A 17,631-nucleotide genomic window follows, 5' to 3' on the forward strand; every position below is an offset into this window, starting at 1 on the left:
GGGGCACCCGTGTGCTAGGACCCAGTGGGCGTGCCCACCCCCCATGTGGGAAGGACTCATCCCCAGACAGGTTCACTCTGCCTCCCAAAGGCGAACGAGACGCTGGGAGAATTCGTTTATTGCAAGTACAGGGTGGGGAGGAACAGATCTGCTGATGTCGGGGCCTGGGATGGATTGGGCACCGAGTCAGGGGAGGGAGCCCAACACCACGGACGCTGAGTAACAGAACAGGGGTCAGACAGGGAAGACCCACCCCCTGGGGGAGGCTGCTCTGGGGTGCGGGGTGCCTGCAGCCTCCCCTCCCCCCATAGCCGCTCCCATGACTTCACCCCGTCAGCGCAGCGCATAGGGCGCAGTGGGGGAGGCGGAGCGGTAGCAGCGGTACCCCTCCAGCGCCGCAGGCAGGAGCAGCAGGCCGCTCAGGGGGTCCTTCCGGCAGCGCCCCATGGCCTCCTTGTAGCTCAGCCGCTCCTTGGAGATGGGGTCTGTGAGATCCTTCTCGTAGCTGGACTCGTCCTGCAGGAGCTGGGCCAGCTCTTCGCTGATCATGCCGGACAGCACGGCCTGTGGGACGGGGATGCGGCCCGTCCTCTTGGGGTCGATGAGCCCCCCGGTCAGGTGCTGCACCAGCAGGTGCGGGAACACGCTCTCCCGGGGCATCCAGCCCTTCTGGATGGCCTCGCCCACCGACAGCCTCTTCTTGGTGACGGGGTCCTCGATGCCGGTGAAGGCCTTCTGGGCGTTGAGCAGCCGCTGCGTCGAGGTGTTCTCAACGAGCCCCCTCTCCATGGCCTTGTGCACGGAGTAGCGCTCGCGGCTGAGGAGGTCCACGATGCCCCCCGTGGCCGCCTGGGCCTCCAGCAGCTTCTGCCCGGTGATGGGGTCCAGCATGTTCTTGGCCATGGCCGTCTTGATGGTGCACTTGTTGTCGGTGGTCGTGTCGTAGACGCCGGCAATGGGGAAGCTGTCGTCGCCAAGCCCAAAGGAGAAGCCGGGAGAGAAGGGACTGGCGCTCTGGTGGCCCGGGGAGGTGAGCGGGGACTTGGAGATGATGGAGCCGATGGAGAGCGAGGGGCAGGGCTTGGTCTCCCCGGCCACGAGCAGGGCGAACTCGGAGATGGGGAGGCTGCCGTCCCGGTAGAGGTGGTACTCCTCCTTGGAGATGCGCCGGCACTGCAGGGCGGTCTCGATGGAGTACTGCTTCCCGCTCTTCCGGTCCAGGAGCACCGACTCCTCCCCGCAGGGGCCCGAGGTGGTGACCTCCTCCCAGTCGCACTCGAGCTCCTGCAGCTGGAGGTACTGGCCGCGGTCGATGATGCCCCGCTTGTAGGCCTCGTACGGGGACAGGTCCTTGCCCGTCTCGGGTTCCAAGATGCAGATCTTGGTGGAAAGGTTGGTCTCCCGCGTCTGGGTCTCCTGGTTGAGCTCCTCGCGGCTCACCCGGCTGTGGAGGTCCCGGAGGGTCCTCTCCTTCGTGTAGATCTGGTCCTTCTCCTGGAGGATGGCCGCCTGGAGCTGCGCGAGCTCCTGGCCCTGCTGGGTGGCCCGCTGCCGCTCGCCCTCCGACCGCTGGCTGAGCACCTTCGCCTCCTCCTGCAGCTGCAGCACTTTCTGCTGCTTCTGCCGCTCCAGCTCCCGCAGCTCCTGCTGCAGCCGCCTGCACCCCTGGCCCGCCTGGGCCCGCGCCTTCTGCAGCTCGGCCTCCTCCCGGGCCCAGGTCCTGCTCAGCGCCTCGGCCCTGTCGATCCGCTCCCGGAGGCGCTGCACCGTCTCCTCCCGGCCCTTCCGGCCCGCGCGCTCCCTGTTGAGCAGCTCCCACACGCGGGACCGCTCGCCCTCCAGCACCCGGTCCTTCTCCACCCTGATCACCTCCTTGTAGATGGTCTTCTCCTGAGACTTGGTTTTCTGGAGGATGTCGATCTGGACCTGCAGGTTCTTGCACTCGCGGTGCAGCTCGGCCACCCGGGCCTTCTCCTGGTCCAGTTCCTGCCGCAGGGCTCCCGTGGACTCCTCCAGCGCCGGGTCCTTCTCCAGCTGCACCACCTCCTCCATGATGATCTTCTCCTGCACCGCGCGCGGCCGCTGCTCCAGCTCCTGGATCCGCAGGCTCAGCTGCCGCAGCTCCTTCTCCACGGCCAGCTTCTTGTCGCGGTCCTCCTGGAAGCTCAGCAGGCCCTCCTGCTCCTCCACCCCGGCCCGCAGCTGCTGCACCTCCCGCTCCAGCTGCCGCCGCCGGCCCACCTCCTCGTCCAGGCTCCGGCCCAGCCGGCCGTGTTCCTCGTGGAGCTTGGGGTCCTTCTGGGTGACCACCACCTCCTGCACCACCACCTTCTCCTCGGGCCGCCGCCTCTCCAGCAGCAGGTACTTGCTCTGCAGCTCGTAGACCCGGTCCTCGGCGGCCCGCCGCTTCTGCGCCGCCTCCCGCACCTCCTGGCGCAGCCGCTCGGCCTCCTTCTCCAGGACCGGGTCCTTCTCGCGCCTCACCACCTCCTTGCTCACCGTCCTGGTCTCCACCTTGGCCCGCTCTCGCTTCCACTCGTCGCGCTCGCCCTGCAGCCGGATGCGCTGCTCCTGGGCCCGCCCGCTGGTGTTGACCAGCTCGTTGAGCTGAGCCTTCAGGCGGTCGATCTCCCGCAGCACCTCGGGGCTCCTCTCGTGCTTGACCACCTCCTGCGTCACCTCCTTGTACTCCACCGGGGGCTTCTGGGCCCGCAGCACGGCCAGGTCCGGCAGCAGCCCCTCCACCTCCCGCTCCACGCGGCTCCGCCTGCCGGCCGTCTCCTGCAGCTCGGCCCGCAGCCGCGCGATCTCCCGCTGCGTCTCCGGGTCCGCCTGGAAGACCTCGCGGACGCGCTCCTGCAGCTCCACCTTGGGCTGCTGCTTGGCCTCCGCGCTGTACTGGCCCTGCAGCTCCTTCAGCTCCTCGGCCAGCGCCGCATTCTTCCGCCTCTCCCCCTCGAGGAGGCCCCGTAGCCTGGCCGCCTCCTTGACGAGGCCTGGGTCCTGCTCCACCTTCTTGGCCTCCTTCACGATCACCTTGGGCTGCACGCTGCGGATGGCCCGCTCCAGGTCCCCGATGCGAGCCTGCAGCTCGGCCACGGCCTGCTCCGCCCTCTTCCTCTGCGCGGCGTCCTCCTCTATCTGCAGCCTCAGGGCCCGGGCTGCCTTCACCATTTCCAGGTCCTTCTCCACCTTGACCACCTCCTTCACCACGACCTTCTCCTTCACCTGCGCCTCCCGCTGCTCCAGGGCCAGCAGCTCCCCCTTGAGCTGCTCCAGCCGGGCGGAGACGGCGGCGTTCTCGGCCCCCAGGTGCTGGATCTCCCCGCTGAGCTGGGCCGCCTGGCTGTCCAGACCCGGGTCCTTCTCGATCTGGGTCACCTCCTTGGTCAGCAGGTGAGGCTGCATGGCCTTCCTCTTGCTCTCCAGCTGGACGACCTTCTGGGCCGCCACCTCCAGGTCTGCCTGCAGGCCGGCCCGCTTCCTGCCCTCTTCCTCCACCTGGGACTTCACCCGGGACAGGCTGCTCTCCAGCTGGGGGTCCCGGTAAAACTCCACCACCTCCTTCTCCTCCAGCCTCTCCAAGGGCCGCTGGGTCCGCAGCTGCAGCAGCCGGTCCCTCTGCCCCTCCAGCTCGCGCTGCACCTGGGCCACCCGTTTCCGCTCCTCCTCCAGCTGCGACTTCAGGGCCTCGGCCTCCCTGCCCGCTTGGGCTGGGCCCTCCGAGCCCTGCTGGGCCCCGTGGGCCACCCGGATGTCCTCACTCAGCTCCTTCTGCAGAGAGAGAAGAAGGGGAGAGCATGGTGGAGGGCAGAGACCCTCCTGCTTCCTGAGACGTCCTCCCCAGTAGGTTCTGGGAGGCGGAGCTGAGACCTGAGGTGCTTGGATGCAGAGTTTAGAGGGGACCCGTCCAGCCCAGGACGGCAGGATGCGAGGCAGCATCCGGGCCAAGTTTGCAGGAAACGTGTCCCTCCCAACCTTTCCCCATTCCTCGTCCCTCCGGGCTCCCAGAGATGCGTCCACACCCCCCTGGGGGATGCTGGGTCACCCCTCTGGGTAGGAAAAGCTGGCAAGTCCCTCGGCCAGTCACCGAGAGTGATGGAGAGGAGACCGAGGGGGCCTCCTGCCCACTGCTGGGGCCTCAGGCTGAAGACAGGGCATTTTCTCCTGTTCCCACGGGGGCTGCCCAGCGGCTGAGCTGTGAGCCCCTGAATGACCCTCCGGGGCCTTCCTCTGAGATGGAGCCCAGCCTGGAAGAGCTGCTAGGGGGAGACCTGGGGGCGGCAGAACCCCAGCCTGAGAAGGCGGGGAGGGGGGAGGGGGAGAGGAAGACGGCTGGACCAACAGCTGGCCAGGCTTCCTCATGCAGGGACGGAACGGCCTCCGTACCTTCTCCAGCATCCTCCTGGCGAACTCCAGCTGGTGCAGCTGCTCCTGGTGCAGGGCCACCGCCTCCGTGTAGGCCTCTGTCAGCTGCTTCTCCTGGGAGGCCGAAGGGAGGGCAGAGGGCCCGTCAGCTCCGCCCGAGGTCAGCCCCTGCCCCAGGCCAGCTCCCGCCCGAGGCCAGCCCCTGCCCCAGGCCAGCTCCCGCCCGAGGCCAGCCCCTGCCCCAGGCCAGCTCCCGCCCGAGGCCAGCCCCTGCCCCAGGCCAGCTCCCGCCCGAGGCCAGCCCCTGCCCCAGGCCAGCTCCCGCCCGAGGCCAGCCCCTGCCCCAGGCCAGCTCCCGCCCGAGGCCAGCCCCTGCCCCAGGCCAGCTCCCGCCCGAGGCCAGCCCCTGCCCCAGGCCAGCTCCCGCCCGAGGCCAGCCCCTGCCCCAGGCCAGCTCCCGCCCGAGGCCAGCTCCCGCCGGAGGCTACAGAGCTGAGCCCCACCTCACCTGGGTCTGGATGCTCTCCTGCAGGGGAGCCACTCGGGGTCTCTTGGGGGCCGACCCCGCCTGGCTGGGCTCCAGGGAGCAGCGGTAGGTGTCCGCCTGCAGCGCGTAGTCCTGAGCAGGGAGAAGGGACAACAGGCTGCGGTCAGGGAGGGAGGCTGGGGTGGGACGGCAGGGACCGGCAGGGGAGGGGAGGGAAGGGGAGGGGAGGGTGGAAAAAGAGGGACCCACTGGGGGAAAACTCACCTGGAGCGCCTCCTGCAGGTCCTGGGAGAGGCGGGACACCGCGGCCCTGTCCCGCTCCCGGCCCTGGATCTCCCGCAGCAGCCTCTGCTCAGAACAGGCGAGAGTCGGGGGTCAGGTAGCACCACGCACAGGACTCCCCTCCAGCCAGCGCCTCCAGCCAGTGGCAGGGCAGGAGGGGTCTGTGGGAAACTGCCTTTCCCTCCCCGGACCCACCGTGGCCGCGGCTCAGACATTTCACCCCTCCCGGCCTATTCCTCAGGCCTCCAGACCCCTAGCCCTGACCCACAGTGTCCCGCCGAGGGCTCCCAGGGCACTGGCTCCTCCAAGCGCTCACAGCACCATGGCCTGTGACACACGCCTCCCGCCCGCCTGAGCTGCCCAGGGCCGCGCTGTCCCCCAGCCCCGGGCTCATGGCCAGTGCGTGGGAGGGACAACCGGGAGGAGGAGGATGCAGTAGGAGTTGTGACGCCAGGAGCATAGAGCCCACCGCCCACCGCCCACCTCGGGCCAGACAGCCAGGGGCTGGCTGTTCCTGGGGGAAAGCAGAGCATTTTGGGGGTGTGGGGTGGTGCTGGCCCAAGGCCTTTGTGGGGGCTTCCGGGCACCAGCCCCCCAGGCGGCTCTCCCAGTGGGAGAGGCTGCCAGGGAGGCAGATGCAGCTGAGGCCCCAGCTCTGGGCAGGGGTCTGTCCTGTCCCCGGGCCCCCTCACCTTCTGCGCCTGCAGCTTGTAGGCGATCTGGCTGGGCCCGTCGCTCGGCCGCACCTGACTGGGGGGCAGGTGCTCCAGCCAGGAGCTCAGGTTGTCCCTGCAGTTCTTAAACTGCTGGTAGGTGAGGCCCGCATCCTGCACCGTCTTCTCCCTGCGGAGGACGAGGCCAGAGCAGGTGAGAGCTGCCCTCTGGGGACAGGAAGGGGGGCTCAGGGTGACCACCATGCTGGTCCCCTGACGCTGGAGGTGGGCCTGCACAGACGGACCCCACAGTCTGCCAGGCACCACCTGCGGGGCGTGGGGAGCAGGGGCTGCTATTACCCCATTTTCGAGGCGAGGACACTGGGCCTCAGAGAGGTGACGTCACCAGCCCAAGATCAGCCGCAGCTGCTGCGCGGGGTGGGGGCGCGCCTCGAGCCCGGCCGGCCCAGCCACTCACCGCAGGTCCAGCTGGTCGCCCACAGCATGGTAGCGGTCGGTGAGGGCCCGCACCTGGCGCTGCTGGCGCGGCAGGTCCTGGCAGAACTCGTGGAAGTTGTTCTGCAGCGCGCCGCACGCGTGCTCCGTGGCCTTCAGCTCGCGGTGCAGCCCCAGCACGCAGGCCTGCTGCTCCAGCAGCTCCCGTCGCCGGCGCTGGGGGGGAGGGGACACGGGAGGTGGGCCTTCTACCCGCCACCTCACCCCGAAGCCTGTCCGGGCTCCGACCCCTCACCTGCAGCTCGCCGACCCTCTCCTGCAGGGCGCCCGGGCCGGCGGGCAGGGGGGCCTCCTGGGCCAGCGCCGACTCGAAGCCGCGGAGGACCCTGTCCGCGTCCTGGATCTGCCGCTCCAGGCCCAGGGCGGCCTTGGCTCTGTGCAGGGGAGGCTGAGGGTCAGGCACCCCGCTGGCCGCACCCCTGCTGCCCGCCCCTCGCCCCCCCTCGCCCCGCAGCACTCACTTCTCCCCATAGAGGGTGCAGAGCGTCTGCACGTCGCTGTACTTGTTCTTGACGTTGTTGAGGGCCACGGGCAGGTGCAAGGCAGCGGGGCCCACGGGCCGTGCGGACAGGAAGGCCTCACACTCCTGCTGCGCCGCCTCCTTCTCGGCTCCCAGGCTCTGCAGCTGCTGGGCAGTGCCCTGGGGTGGGCGGGGCCGGGGTCTGTGCTCTGGGCAGGTGGGTTCCCCGCCCTCCTGCCGGCCCAGCTGGTGCCCCCCCCATCCCTGTTCACTGTGCAGTCAAGTCCCAGGTCACACAGCCATGCGAGCAGCACGGGTCCAAATTAAAAAACCAAACCCAGACAATGTACTAGTACGTGGAAGGCCAAAACCCACTGCTCCCCCTCCGCCTGGGCTCCCGCTCCCCCTCAGGTGCGAGGACAGGGCCTTCCCTGTGAGCACTTACAAGCAGTTCCTTTTTTTATTTTTATATTATATTTGTATTGATTTTCAGAGAGGAAGGGAGAGGTAGATAGAAACATCAATGATGAGAGAGAATCATTGATCAGCTGCCTCCTGCACGCCCCCTCCTGGGGATGGAGCCCGCAACCTGGGCCTGGGCCCTTGACCGGAATTGAACCTGGGACCCCTCAGTCTGCAGGCCGACGCTCTATCCAAACCAGCGAGGGCCGGAGTAATTCTCTTGTTCACACACTCTGCCCCTCCAGGGAGGCCCCTCCACCCCACTCCCTGCCTCCCAGGAGATAACACCCCAAGATGCTCCGGGCTTTCTTGCTGCCCTGGGGCCCTCCCAGGACACATCCCGGGCCTTGACGTCGGGCCGGCCCCCTAGAACCTTCCCCGGGCCTTAGTCCACTTCACCCTCCGAACAACCAGATGAGCTGCGTGTTCTGTGCCTCAGGGTGAGGAGAGGTTAAGCGAATGGCCCCGGGTCAGAGCTGGTCAGCGAGGAGCCAGGCAGGACCCTGTCTGTGGACCCCTGGGCTGGCATTCCCTTCCTCAGCCTCAGCCTGGGTCCCGTGGCTGCCCCTGCACTCGCCTGACTTAGTTCCTGCAGCCCCAGGGCAGGGCCACCTCTTACTCCGCTGCCCGCGCTCACCCACCTGGTGGCTTCGCATGCGGCCCTCCAGGTCCTCCAGCGGGGCCGCGGGGCTCAGCGGGGCCCGGGCCCAGGCCAGCACCTGCCGCTCTATCTGCCTCAGGTCCCCGTCCAGCCGCGTCATCTGCGTCAGGAGCTTCTGGGCCTGCGGGTCAGCCGTGGCCGGGCCCGTCGGAGCTGGGGGCACAGGGGCTGTGAGGGTGCAGGGTCCACCTTGCCTCTGCCCATCTGCCTGAGGGGCCCCATGCGTGCGGGGTAGGGCGGGAAGGGGGTGGGCAGGGCCTCACTAAGGGAGGGACTGCCCCAGGGACTTGCCAACAGGAGATGGGATCCCCAGAGCAGACCTCCCTAACCCAGGCCCACCACTGCCCCCCACCCCCCGCCCCGCCAGCCCTCAGTACCCTGCTGGCCAGGCCGGCAGGGCTCTGTAACGCTGGCCTTCAGGCGGCTCTGGACTGTGGCCAATTTCTGCTTCAGGGCCTGCAGCTCCGCGGCCAGCCTGGATGGAGGAGGAGCTCAGAGAAGGACGCCCCTCCTCCCTCGATGCCCCCAACCCCACACAGACGCCAGGCCAGGCGAAGGCCGGGCAAGGCCTCAAACCCCATAGGGCCAGTGTGGGCCCGCAGCCTGCCCCTGCCCCTGCCCCGGCGTCTCCCCAGGCAGACCCACTTGGAGGCCCTGGTCACAGCCACAGGGTCCGGAGCTGGGATGCAGAGGCAGGCGGCAGGGGCACGCTGGGTCTCCCTGCCCGCACCCTGCACCACCCAGGTGTGTGGGTCAGTGTTGTCCACCAGCGTGTACCGCTCGCCCCGCAGCAGCTGCACCTGGGAGCAGGGGGAGGGGCTCAATTAGGCTCAGGGGTGGGCCGAGAAGGGATCAAGGCCATGATGGGGTAGGGGCTGGGGACAGGGGCCGGTGGGGGACCAGGAGCTGGGGCACGGGCAGGGGTGGTGGTGGGAATGGGTAGGGGTGGGGCAGGGCGGGCTGAGCCTGTACCTCTCCGGTGTCCCAGTCACAGATGCTGTCCACTTGCAGAGGCTGCTGGGGCGGGTTCCTGCGCTGCGGCAGGGGGGCCACCTCCTGGCTCCGCCGCTGCAGGTCCCCAATGGTCTTCTCAGCCGCGACCAGCTTCTTCTCCTCTGCCTGTGGGGTGCCGAGCAGTGGGGGGTCAGGCCAGGCCCCCCCAAACCCGCCCCCCAAGAGAGCCAGGGACCTGGCCTTCATGAAGAGGGTCTCTAGGTCAGCAGAGTAAAAGGGGCCCCTCCCTGGGGCCTGGACCCTGGGGTCTGCTGGGCAGAGTTGGGGGGCGGGGGGCTGCCCAGAGCCATCCAAGCCTCAGCGTAGGAGCGGGAGGGGCTCAGCAATCCTGGAGGCCCTGTCATGTTACAGGTGAGGAAACGGAGGCCCAGGGAGGGAAAGAGTTTGCCGATGACTACAGCACCCCCTCCTCCTGCCCCCCAGACCAGGGCACGGGTAGGATAGGCACCCGGGAGGCGTGAGGCCCAGACACACAGGCAGGCTGATTCCCAGGAGTGGGGTGTAGGGGCTGGTGGGGCTGTCTCACCTCCAGCTGACGCAGCAGCTCAGTGGGGGCACCTGGGGCCCCCCCAGGGGCAGGGCCGTACTGGGTGTCCAGGCTGGAGCTGAGCTTTGCCAGGGTCTGGCTGACGGAGTCGGCCTCTTCCTGGAACTGAGGTCGGTGGGTGTGAAGCAGAGTCCAGGGGCCCCGCTGCCCGTTAACCCCGCAGAACAGCTACGTGCTGACCGGCTCGACCCGAACCGCCACGGTCCCCGCACCACCGGCCCTTCTCCCGGGCCGCGGGCCGTTCTACCTGAGGGCTCTGCCCGTGGGCACTTGTGGTTCACTGAACCTCATCTCTCTGAGCCCGGCCTTGTCCGGAATTCCTGCCCAGGTGAAGGCCGCTGCCTCCGCCTCCCTCCAGCCCCAGGGGGTGCTGGCTGCGACCTGGGCTGGGACCCGGGTGGGTGCCCAGGATGGGTGCTCAGGAGGTAGAAGCTGGGGATGTGCTTTGATGATTTTTTGGGGTGCTTTTTTTAAAAAAAAAATCGGAGAGAAACATGGATTTGTTGTTCCGCTTACTGATGCCTCCATGGGTTGACTCTTGCATGTGCCCCGACTGGGGATCCAGCCCACAACCTCGGTGAGTTGGGGCGAGGCTCTAACCAGCTGAGCCACCCAGCCAGGGCCTGGGGATGTGCTTTAAAAAAACACCCCAGCCGAAACCGGTTTGGCTCAGTGGATAGAGCATCGGCCTGCGGACTGGGGGGTCCCGGGTTCGATTCTGGTCAAGGGCATGTACCAGTGGGAGATGTGCAGGAGGCAGCTGATTGATGTTTCTCTCTCATCGATGTTTCTAACTCTCTATCCCTCTACCTTCCTCTCTGTAAAAAAATCAATAAAATATATATTAAAAAAAAAAAAAAAAAACCCACCCCAGCCCTGGCTGGTGTGGCTCAGTGGATAGAGCGTCGGTCTGCGGACTGAAGGGTCCCGGGTTCAATTCCGGTCAGGGGCACGTGCCTGGGTTGCAGGCTCGATCCCCAGTAGCAGGCGTGCAGGAGGCAGCTGATCAATGATTCTCTCTCATCGTTGATATCTCTCTCTCCATTTTCCTTCCTCTCTGAAATCAATAAAGACATATTTTTTAAAAAGAAACGCCCCCCAGCTGGGTGATATTGAGGAACTCTTGTCGACGGGGCGACATGGTGTTGTGGTTTATCCAGAAAAAGAAAAAGGAAGGAAAACGCCTTGGCTTTTGTCTCTCTCAAATTTGGGGTGAAAATTACCAAAAAAAAGTTCCTGTTGTACATTAAATCAATGTTTCTCAACACTTCTTACTACAGTGGGGCCTTGACTTACGAGTGTCCTGACTAACGAGTTTTTCGGGATACGAGCCGTCTCTCGGCCGATTTTTTTGCTTTGAGTGGCGAGCTAAAATTCAGGTTACGAGCCAGATTCAGATACCCCACCGCTAGTTGGCGCAGCGAACGTCACAGTGAACGCCACAACATCAGCCCAGCCTCACGTGTCTCACTCGTTCACTTTAAGATTTGACATACGAGTAATTTGAGTTACGAGCTCCGTCACGGAACGAATTAAACTCGTAAGTCAAGGCCCCACTGTATTGTCTTTTCTAAGGAGGTGTTTATTGTAGACACTTTTTCTGAATTTTCCCCATCACCTCCATGAAAGTTTAACACCACAGACAGGTTGTCTGTCCGTCGTGTGTGTCTGTCTATGGTTTAGACATAAAAAGAGCAACGCCTTTTTTCACTCGTAAGAACCAACTTTCACTGCCTTGGGGCGTTTCCCTGTAGAGAGCGCAGGTGTGACATCACCTTCCCCCGAGACCTGGTCACAGAGGCACCTGCCGTTGTCACGAGCTGCCTTGCCTCCCGCAACGCGAGTGTCCTGTGTCTTCTCCAGGCACCTCTGTGCGGCCCGCGCCCGCCCCCCCCCGCCCCCCCCATACCCCGCCCGCCCCCTGCGTCTCCCGCCCCCCCCCCCCCCCCCGCGTCTCCCGGCCCCGCCCACACGCCCGCCCGCTCACCCAGCGGTAGTCCTCCACGTGCTGCAGCTGGCTCTCCTGGCAGATGCACAGGTTCAGGAAGTTCTGCCACTCCATCTTCAGGGCCTCCTGGTGGACCTGGGACAGCAGCACGGAGCCCTCGGACCCTGGTCGCTCCACCGCCCACCGCCCACCCTGCTGGCCCTGCCTGCTGCCCTCAACCTGGGCCGTGTCTCCCTCCCCTCTCCCAGCCCCCCGGGGGCCCTGGGTGGAGGGGCTCTGGGCCGGGCACCTGGATGGGCCCCACGGCCGGGTGCCCGAGCTCCACCATGCGCTCCCCGTCGTCCTCCAGCTGGTTCACGCACTGCTCCTGGCTCAGCAGCTCGTGCTGCTTGAAGTGCTGGGGAGAGGGGGGGGGGGGGACAGTGAGCCTGAGGACGCCCTTGTCCCCCCCCCCACGCCCCTCTCTCCCCCCCGCTGACCTCGTATTCCCGCCGCACGCCCGCGGGGTCCGCCATGAGGTCGCTCCAGTCCTGCTGCAGGATGCGGTGCTGCTGCTGGGCCAGGGCGCTCAGCTGGCGCGTGCAGCCCTGCAGGTGCGTGTACAGGCTGCCCAGGCTCTGCCCGCGCCACGCGGCCACCTTCTGTGCTCGGAGAGAGACGGGCACCATCAGGCTGCACCCAGAAACACTGGCCCATCGAGGGTGCAGGCGGCCAGGCCCGCCGGCTCCCGGCCCACCAGCCCGGCCCTTCCCCCTGCTCACCAGTAGCTCCCGGTATTGGTTCCGGATGGAGTTCGCATCCTGCCTCAACCAAGGGGAGAAGATGCAGGCCCGGTGAGAGGCGGGTGGAGAGGCGACCACCCCTCCTGGGCCGACGGGGGAGGCCCCCCTCTCCTCCCCTCACCCCAGAGGCCAGCGGGCTAGCCCGGGCTCTGATGGGAGAAGGGGCCGGGGCTGGGGTGCGTGTGCGGAGGCTCACCCACCGGCCCCACGAGGTTCCGCAGCTGCTGCCCGTAGGCGTCGATCTCCTTCTGCAGGATGTTGTGCTCGGCGACCTGCTGCTCCAGCTCCGCCATGCCTGGCCCGTAGGGCCCCTCCCGCACCTGCTTCTGCAGAGGAACCCGCCGCTCAGCTTTGCCCGGCCTGCCCTCCCGCACCCCACCAGCAGGTGGCGCCGCAGAAGGTGGGCGAGCCAGGAGGATATCCTGGGTGAACAGCTGGCGGCTCACCCTTGGGGACATGCCTTTCTCCAGTGGCCCTAGCTGAGGCCTTGGCATCCCCATGACTGCGGTCCCCGAATCCCACTGGTCCCCAGGGTTTGGGTCTCAGCCTCTGAGAAGTCTCCGGCTCTGCCCTGCCTCCTCCCGGCCCCGTCTCAGCGCCTCCTGCCTGCACACCTCCAGCTGTGCTCCGGAAGCCTGAGCAGGCCCTGCTCTGCCCATGGCCCCCCACTGTCCCTTCACTGTCATCACGGCCCCCCTTCTGTTGTGGCATCAAAGCACAATTCCTCACCCAGGGTGAGGGTTGAGGGTGCCCGTGATCTGGTCCTGCCTGCCCGCCCAGAAAACCCCACTTCCTCTCACGCCCAGGGTCCTCTCCTCACCACTTCACCCCAACCCAGCCACGCCTTTCCACCTCTCTGAGGCCTCTGAGCCTCCTCTTGCAGGAAGTCTTCCCTGACTGCACTGTCTCCTTGCTCTCTCCCTTCCCAGACCCCTAACCACCTCCAAGTCCAAGCATCCGGTGGGGCCCCTGATGACACTCTGCACTGCTCTGATTACTGCTGGGCGTGACTTCCAGCTCCGTGAGGTGTCGCCAACACCAGGGGTGACCCCTGACCTGTTTCTGCTCCAGCACCCGCGCCCAGTCCACCCTGGGCCCCACGTTGGGCGGCAGCACCATCTTCTCGTACAGGGCGCGGTACTCGGCACACTCCTGGGTCACCCGCTCGTGCAGCTGCTTGATGCTGCCATGGGGACACAGCGGGTCAGGGCTGGGCTAGGGGCTCCCCCGGGACCCCCGCCGCCTCCGTCCTTGAGCCAGGCCCCTCCGCTCACTCGTTCTCGATCTCCTCGGCCTGTGGGTGCTTTAGCCGCCGGGCCTTGTCCACGTCCAGGAAGAGGTCCTTCAGCAGAACCTCCGCCTCCTTCAGGCTGCGGCCGGCCTCCTGCCGGTGCTGCAGGGCCTGGCTCTGCTCACTGTTCAGCCGGTCCTGCGGGCGGGGGGCGGGGGCCGGGATGGCATCCTCGCTGCCCGTCGCTGCCCCTGAGCCCCACCCCGAGGAGCCCCGCTGCACGGGCCAACGCTGGAGCCCACACCGGCAGAGGGACAGCTCAGGGCACCCGTGGGGCGAGCTCAGGGATGCCGTGGAGGCCTGGGTCCTGAGCCCCGCGCACCCCCCAGCTGAGAAGTGCTGAGCCGTCTTTCCCACCGTGCTCAGGGCGTGGCCAGCGAAGAACAAAGGTCGCCGGTCTCATCCTCACCATGACCAGGGGACACGCCAGGCCGTGACAAGGCCCGGCCATGCCGCACGCCCTGCCCCCTGCCCCCGGGCCTCACCTGCTGCAGCCTCTTCTGGGTCTCCAGGATGTCCCGCTCCACCTGGTCGGCGTTGGCCTGCATGCGGGAGATGAGCAGGGCCAGCTCCTGCGTGGCAGCGCTGGTGGCGGTGGGCAGAGGCAGCAGGTTGGAGAAGGTCCCCCTGTTCCTTTGGGCAGAGTGTACCCACGGGGTGGGGTCCCCTGCCTCCCTGGCCCCGCCCCGCCCTACAGCCCGCTCGCAGCCCCGGGGGAAAGAGTCCAGGACCTGGGGAGCTCTCCTGTTCCTGTGAAGGCTGAGGAACTGTCGGGGTGGGGAGAGCTGCCCCCAGTTAGGGGTCAGAAAGCGCGGGTCCAGGTGTGTGGGCAGTGAGCTCCCACCCCGCCCAGCTCCCTGCCTGGCGGGCGGCCAGCAGCCCAGGGAGTGAATCACCAGCTCAGCCGCTAGCACCTGAGACAGGACGGCTGGGCCTTGGGAGGGGCAGTTGGGCGGGCTGGGGGCTGGGAGCAGCAGCAAATCCCCACCCTTACAACCTCCCACCCCAGCCCTGTCTCTCCCCTGCCCCCTGACCCCCGCCCCGCCCCGCCCCAGGCTCTGCCTATGCCCAGGCTCCATCCAGAGGAGCCACACAGCACTGGGGCCTGGTGGGGGCCGAGAGATTTCCAGGGCGCTCCAACATTTTTAAGATTTGGGGGTTCAGAGCCCAAATTGGGACCTGACTTGTTCCAGGTCACACACCCAGGAGCAGACTGAGCTTGAACCGGGTTCTCCAGAGTCTTCCATGCACTCACCCAGCAGCCTCTATGGGGCGCCATCTGCATGCACTCACCCAGCAGCCTCTATGGGGCGCCATCTGCATGCACTCACCCAGCAGCCTCTATGGGGCGCCATCTGCATGCACTCACCCAGCAGCCTCTATGGGGCGTCATCTGCATGCACTCACCCAGCAGCCTCTATGGGGTGCCATCTGCATACATTCATCCAGCAGCCTCTATGGGGCGCCACCTGCATACACTCATCCAGCAGCCTCTATGGGGCGCCTTCTGCATGCACTCACCCAGCAGCCTCTATGGGGCGCCATCTGCATACACTCATCCAGCAGCCTCTATGGGGCGCCATCTGCATACATTCATCCAGCAGCCTCTATGGGGCGCCATCTGCATACACTCATCCACCAGCCTCTATGGGGCGCCATCTGCATACACTCATCCAGCAGCCTCTATAGGGCACCTGCTGGATCCTTGAGCTCACTCTGGGGCTGAGAGGGTCAAGCAGAACTAATAGAAGGAAGAGTGGGCCAAGCCTCAGGAGCACGGCACCTGTAAGGTCACCGTCGTGGGAAGGGAGACCGTCACAGAGCTGGGCTTGACCAGGGGTCAAAGACAAGCCCCCGGGCAGAGGGGTGGTGCAGCAAAGACCAGTCTGAAAGGACTCTGGCCACACAGCCTGAGTTTGATCCTTTCCCATCCTTGTGCTGTGTGGCCTTGGGCAAGTTACTGAACCTCTCTGTGCCTGAGTTCCCCACTTGTACGTGGGGCTTTAATAGTATCTGCCTGGCTGTGCTGTGTTACGAGAACGAATCCCTCTGGAGTGCCCAGTGCAGAGCCTGTGCAGGCGTCGCCCCGGGAAATGCTGGTTTCTATCCCACGGGGATGTCGCGTGAAGGCAGGGCGGGTCAGCTCTGTTGGGGGGCATTCCCAGTGCCTGGAAGTCTCGCACACAGTGGGGTGCATAGCGCACGCTGACAAATGGACTGAATGGGGGGTGGGGGGTGCTGCAGCCAGAGGGCAGGGCCATGTGGACAGAGGTGAGGCCAGGAAGCACTGCCCTGAGGCTGCCTCGGGGCGGGGGGGGGCGGGGAGCTGTGGGTCCTGAGCCCGGGCACCCTGTCCCCAGGCCCGGCCTCCCACTCCGGCCAGGAGGGGCGCCTCCACCTGGGCAGGGCTCAGAGCCCCAGGGAGGACAGGTCACCCCAATGAGAGACTTCAGTGCCATCTTTCCCGTCCACCCAGAAGCCCAGGCTCCGTGTTGCCTTTGGCCCTGATCTCTATCGGGATAATAGGTTTGTGTCTCCATTCTGTCTCCGTTCTATTTGCACGCCCAGGACCCCAGGTAGCTGCCCCTCCCCCCAGGGGGCTGATGGCAGAGCAGGAAGCATGCCAGCAGCCCGCAGTGCAGACCCCGGGGAGCCTGGCTGGGCCCTGCAGGGAGCGGGTGAGCCACGCGGGGCTCTGAGGGCCCTTCCCCTTCCCCACAGCACCCCCTCCACACACAGTAAGGGAATCACCCCAACGCTGTGACCAGACCCTCAAGGCCTGAGGTGAGAGCCTCGGGGGAACGCTGTACCCTACCCCCCAGCTCCCGGCTTCTCTGGCCTCAGGCCTCTGCCCATCCTGTGCCCAGGTCCCCAGGGTTGTCCCAGTCCAAGCAGAGCCTTGAGGGCAGAACTGGGCATTCTGGCCTCCCAGTCTCCAGACTCCCAGCCTCCCAGCCTCCCAGCCTCCAGCCTCCCAGTCTCCCAGCCTCCCAGTCTCCCAGCCTCCCAGCCTCCCAGTCTCCCAGTCTCCCAGCCTCCCAGCCTCCAGCCTCCCAGCCTCCCAGTCTCCCAGCCTCCAGCCTCCCAGCCTCCCAGCCTCCCAGCCTCCAGCCTCCCAGCCTCCAGCCTCCCAGCCTCCCACCTCCCAGCCTCCCAGCCTCCCACCTCCCAGCCTCCCAGCCTCCCAGTCTCCCAGCCTCCCACCTCCCAGCCTCCCAGCCTCCCACCTCCCAGCCTCCCAGCCTCCCAGACTCCCACCTTCCAGCCTCCCAGCCTCCCAGCAGGGAAGGCAGCTGCTCAGGCCCCATGTAGCAGAGCAGCCTCAACTCCTGGCCCCCAGCCCCTCCTCCTACTCCCTACCCCTGCCGAGAATACAAGGAGCCCCAAGCCACCCCTAGCCTCTTGCCAGGGCTGGAGCTCAGCCTCAGACAGGAAGAGAGTCCAGCCTCCAGGCCCTTTGGCCTCGGGACACCGATGCCAGCACTGGGCTGGTCCTGGCTCCGGGCTGCGCCTCCAGGTGGCTGGGACGCCTGGGTCCGGCACCACCCACCGGCCCCATCCCGGCTCCACTCACCGGTTGTGCTTGTTGGGGGAGCCCTTGGCCGGGGAGCCCTTGGGAGACCCCTTCCCCTGGGCGCCTTTGCTCAGCCCCTTGAACATGGTGGTGGAGGCAGGTGCTGGCTCAGGCTGGGCTCACGGGCGGGCGGGCGGGCGGACGGGCGGACGGCGGCGGCGTGTGTCCTCCTGGCGGCTGGCTGGGCTCTGCGAGGTGGGGCGGCGGGGCGCTGGGAGGAAAGGCAGTTTCTGGGAGGCCCCTCTGGCAGGTGAGGCCCGGCTGCGCATGCACCCACCCTCGCCCACACTCACGCCCGCTCCTGCACAACCAGTTTGGGAGGAAAGGGCAGAGCCAGAGGGCGGGGCGCCGAGCCTGCCCAACTGCCAGAGAAGGTTTGGACTTGTCACACCCACAGCCCGGAGGCAGCCAGCAGGTCACGCCCAGCTGGGGAAACAGCTGGGCGCAGGAGGGACAGGGCTCCAGACAGACGGACGGACAGACGGACGGATACATGGGCAGACTGGGGGCCTCAGCGCTCGGACTCAGGTGAATGAACACCTGGGGCAGCACAGCCACCCGCAGGGCTGCCAGGTGCGCTCACCAC

The 17,631-nt window shown here is 66.7% G+C and overlaps 1 protein-coding gene across 2 annotated transcripts; it reads right to left on the minus strand.

The window, feature by feature from the left end:
• Positions 1–128: 128 nt before the first annotated feature.
• EVPL (envoplakin) lies at positions 129–17,131 on the minus strand (the record flags this gene model as incomplete). Of its 2 annotated transcripts, none has more annotated exons than XM_081110211.1 (22): positions 129–3,774; positions 4,390–4,482; positions 4,877–4,987; positions 5,120–5,203; positions 5,830–5,980; positions 6,269–6,462; positions 6,542–6,680; positions 6,768–6,946; positions 7,870–8,042; positions 8,267–8,364; positions 8,535–8,689; positions 8,862–9,008; positions 9,430–9,555; positions 11,438–11,533; positions 11,688–11,795; positions 11,878–12,039; positions 12,160–12,198; positions 12,381–12,506; positions 13,237–13,363; positions 13,455–13,609; positions 13,957–14,056; positions 17,046–17,131. In XM_081110211.1, 22 exons carry the CDS (start codon positions 17,129–17,131, stop codon positions 334–336), a joined length of 6,090 nt encoding a protein of 2,029 aa, XP_080966337.1. In that variant the 3' UTR covers positions 129–333. The 2 variants fall into 2 exon arrangements, with proteins under 2 accessions (XP_080966337.1, XP_080966336.1); XM_081110210.1 differs by having other exon boundaries at positions 7,870–8,085; positions 8,232–8,364.
• Positions 17,132–17,631: the final 500 nt, after the last annotated feature.

Source organism: Myotis nattereri (assembly GCF_964212035.1).
Source record: "Myotis nattereri genome assembly, chromosome: 16".
NCBI classification, from domain to species: domain Eukaryota; kingdom Metazoa; phylum Chordata; class Mammalia; order Chiroptera; family Vespertilionidae; genus Myotis; species Myotis nattereri.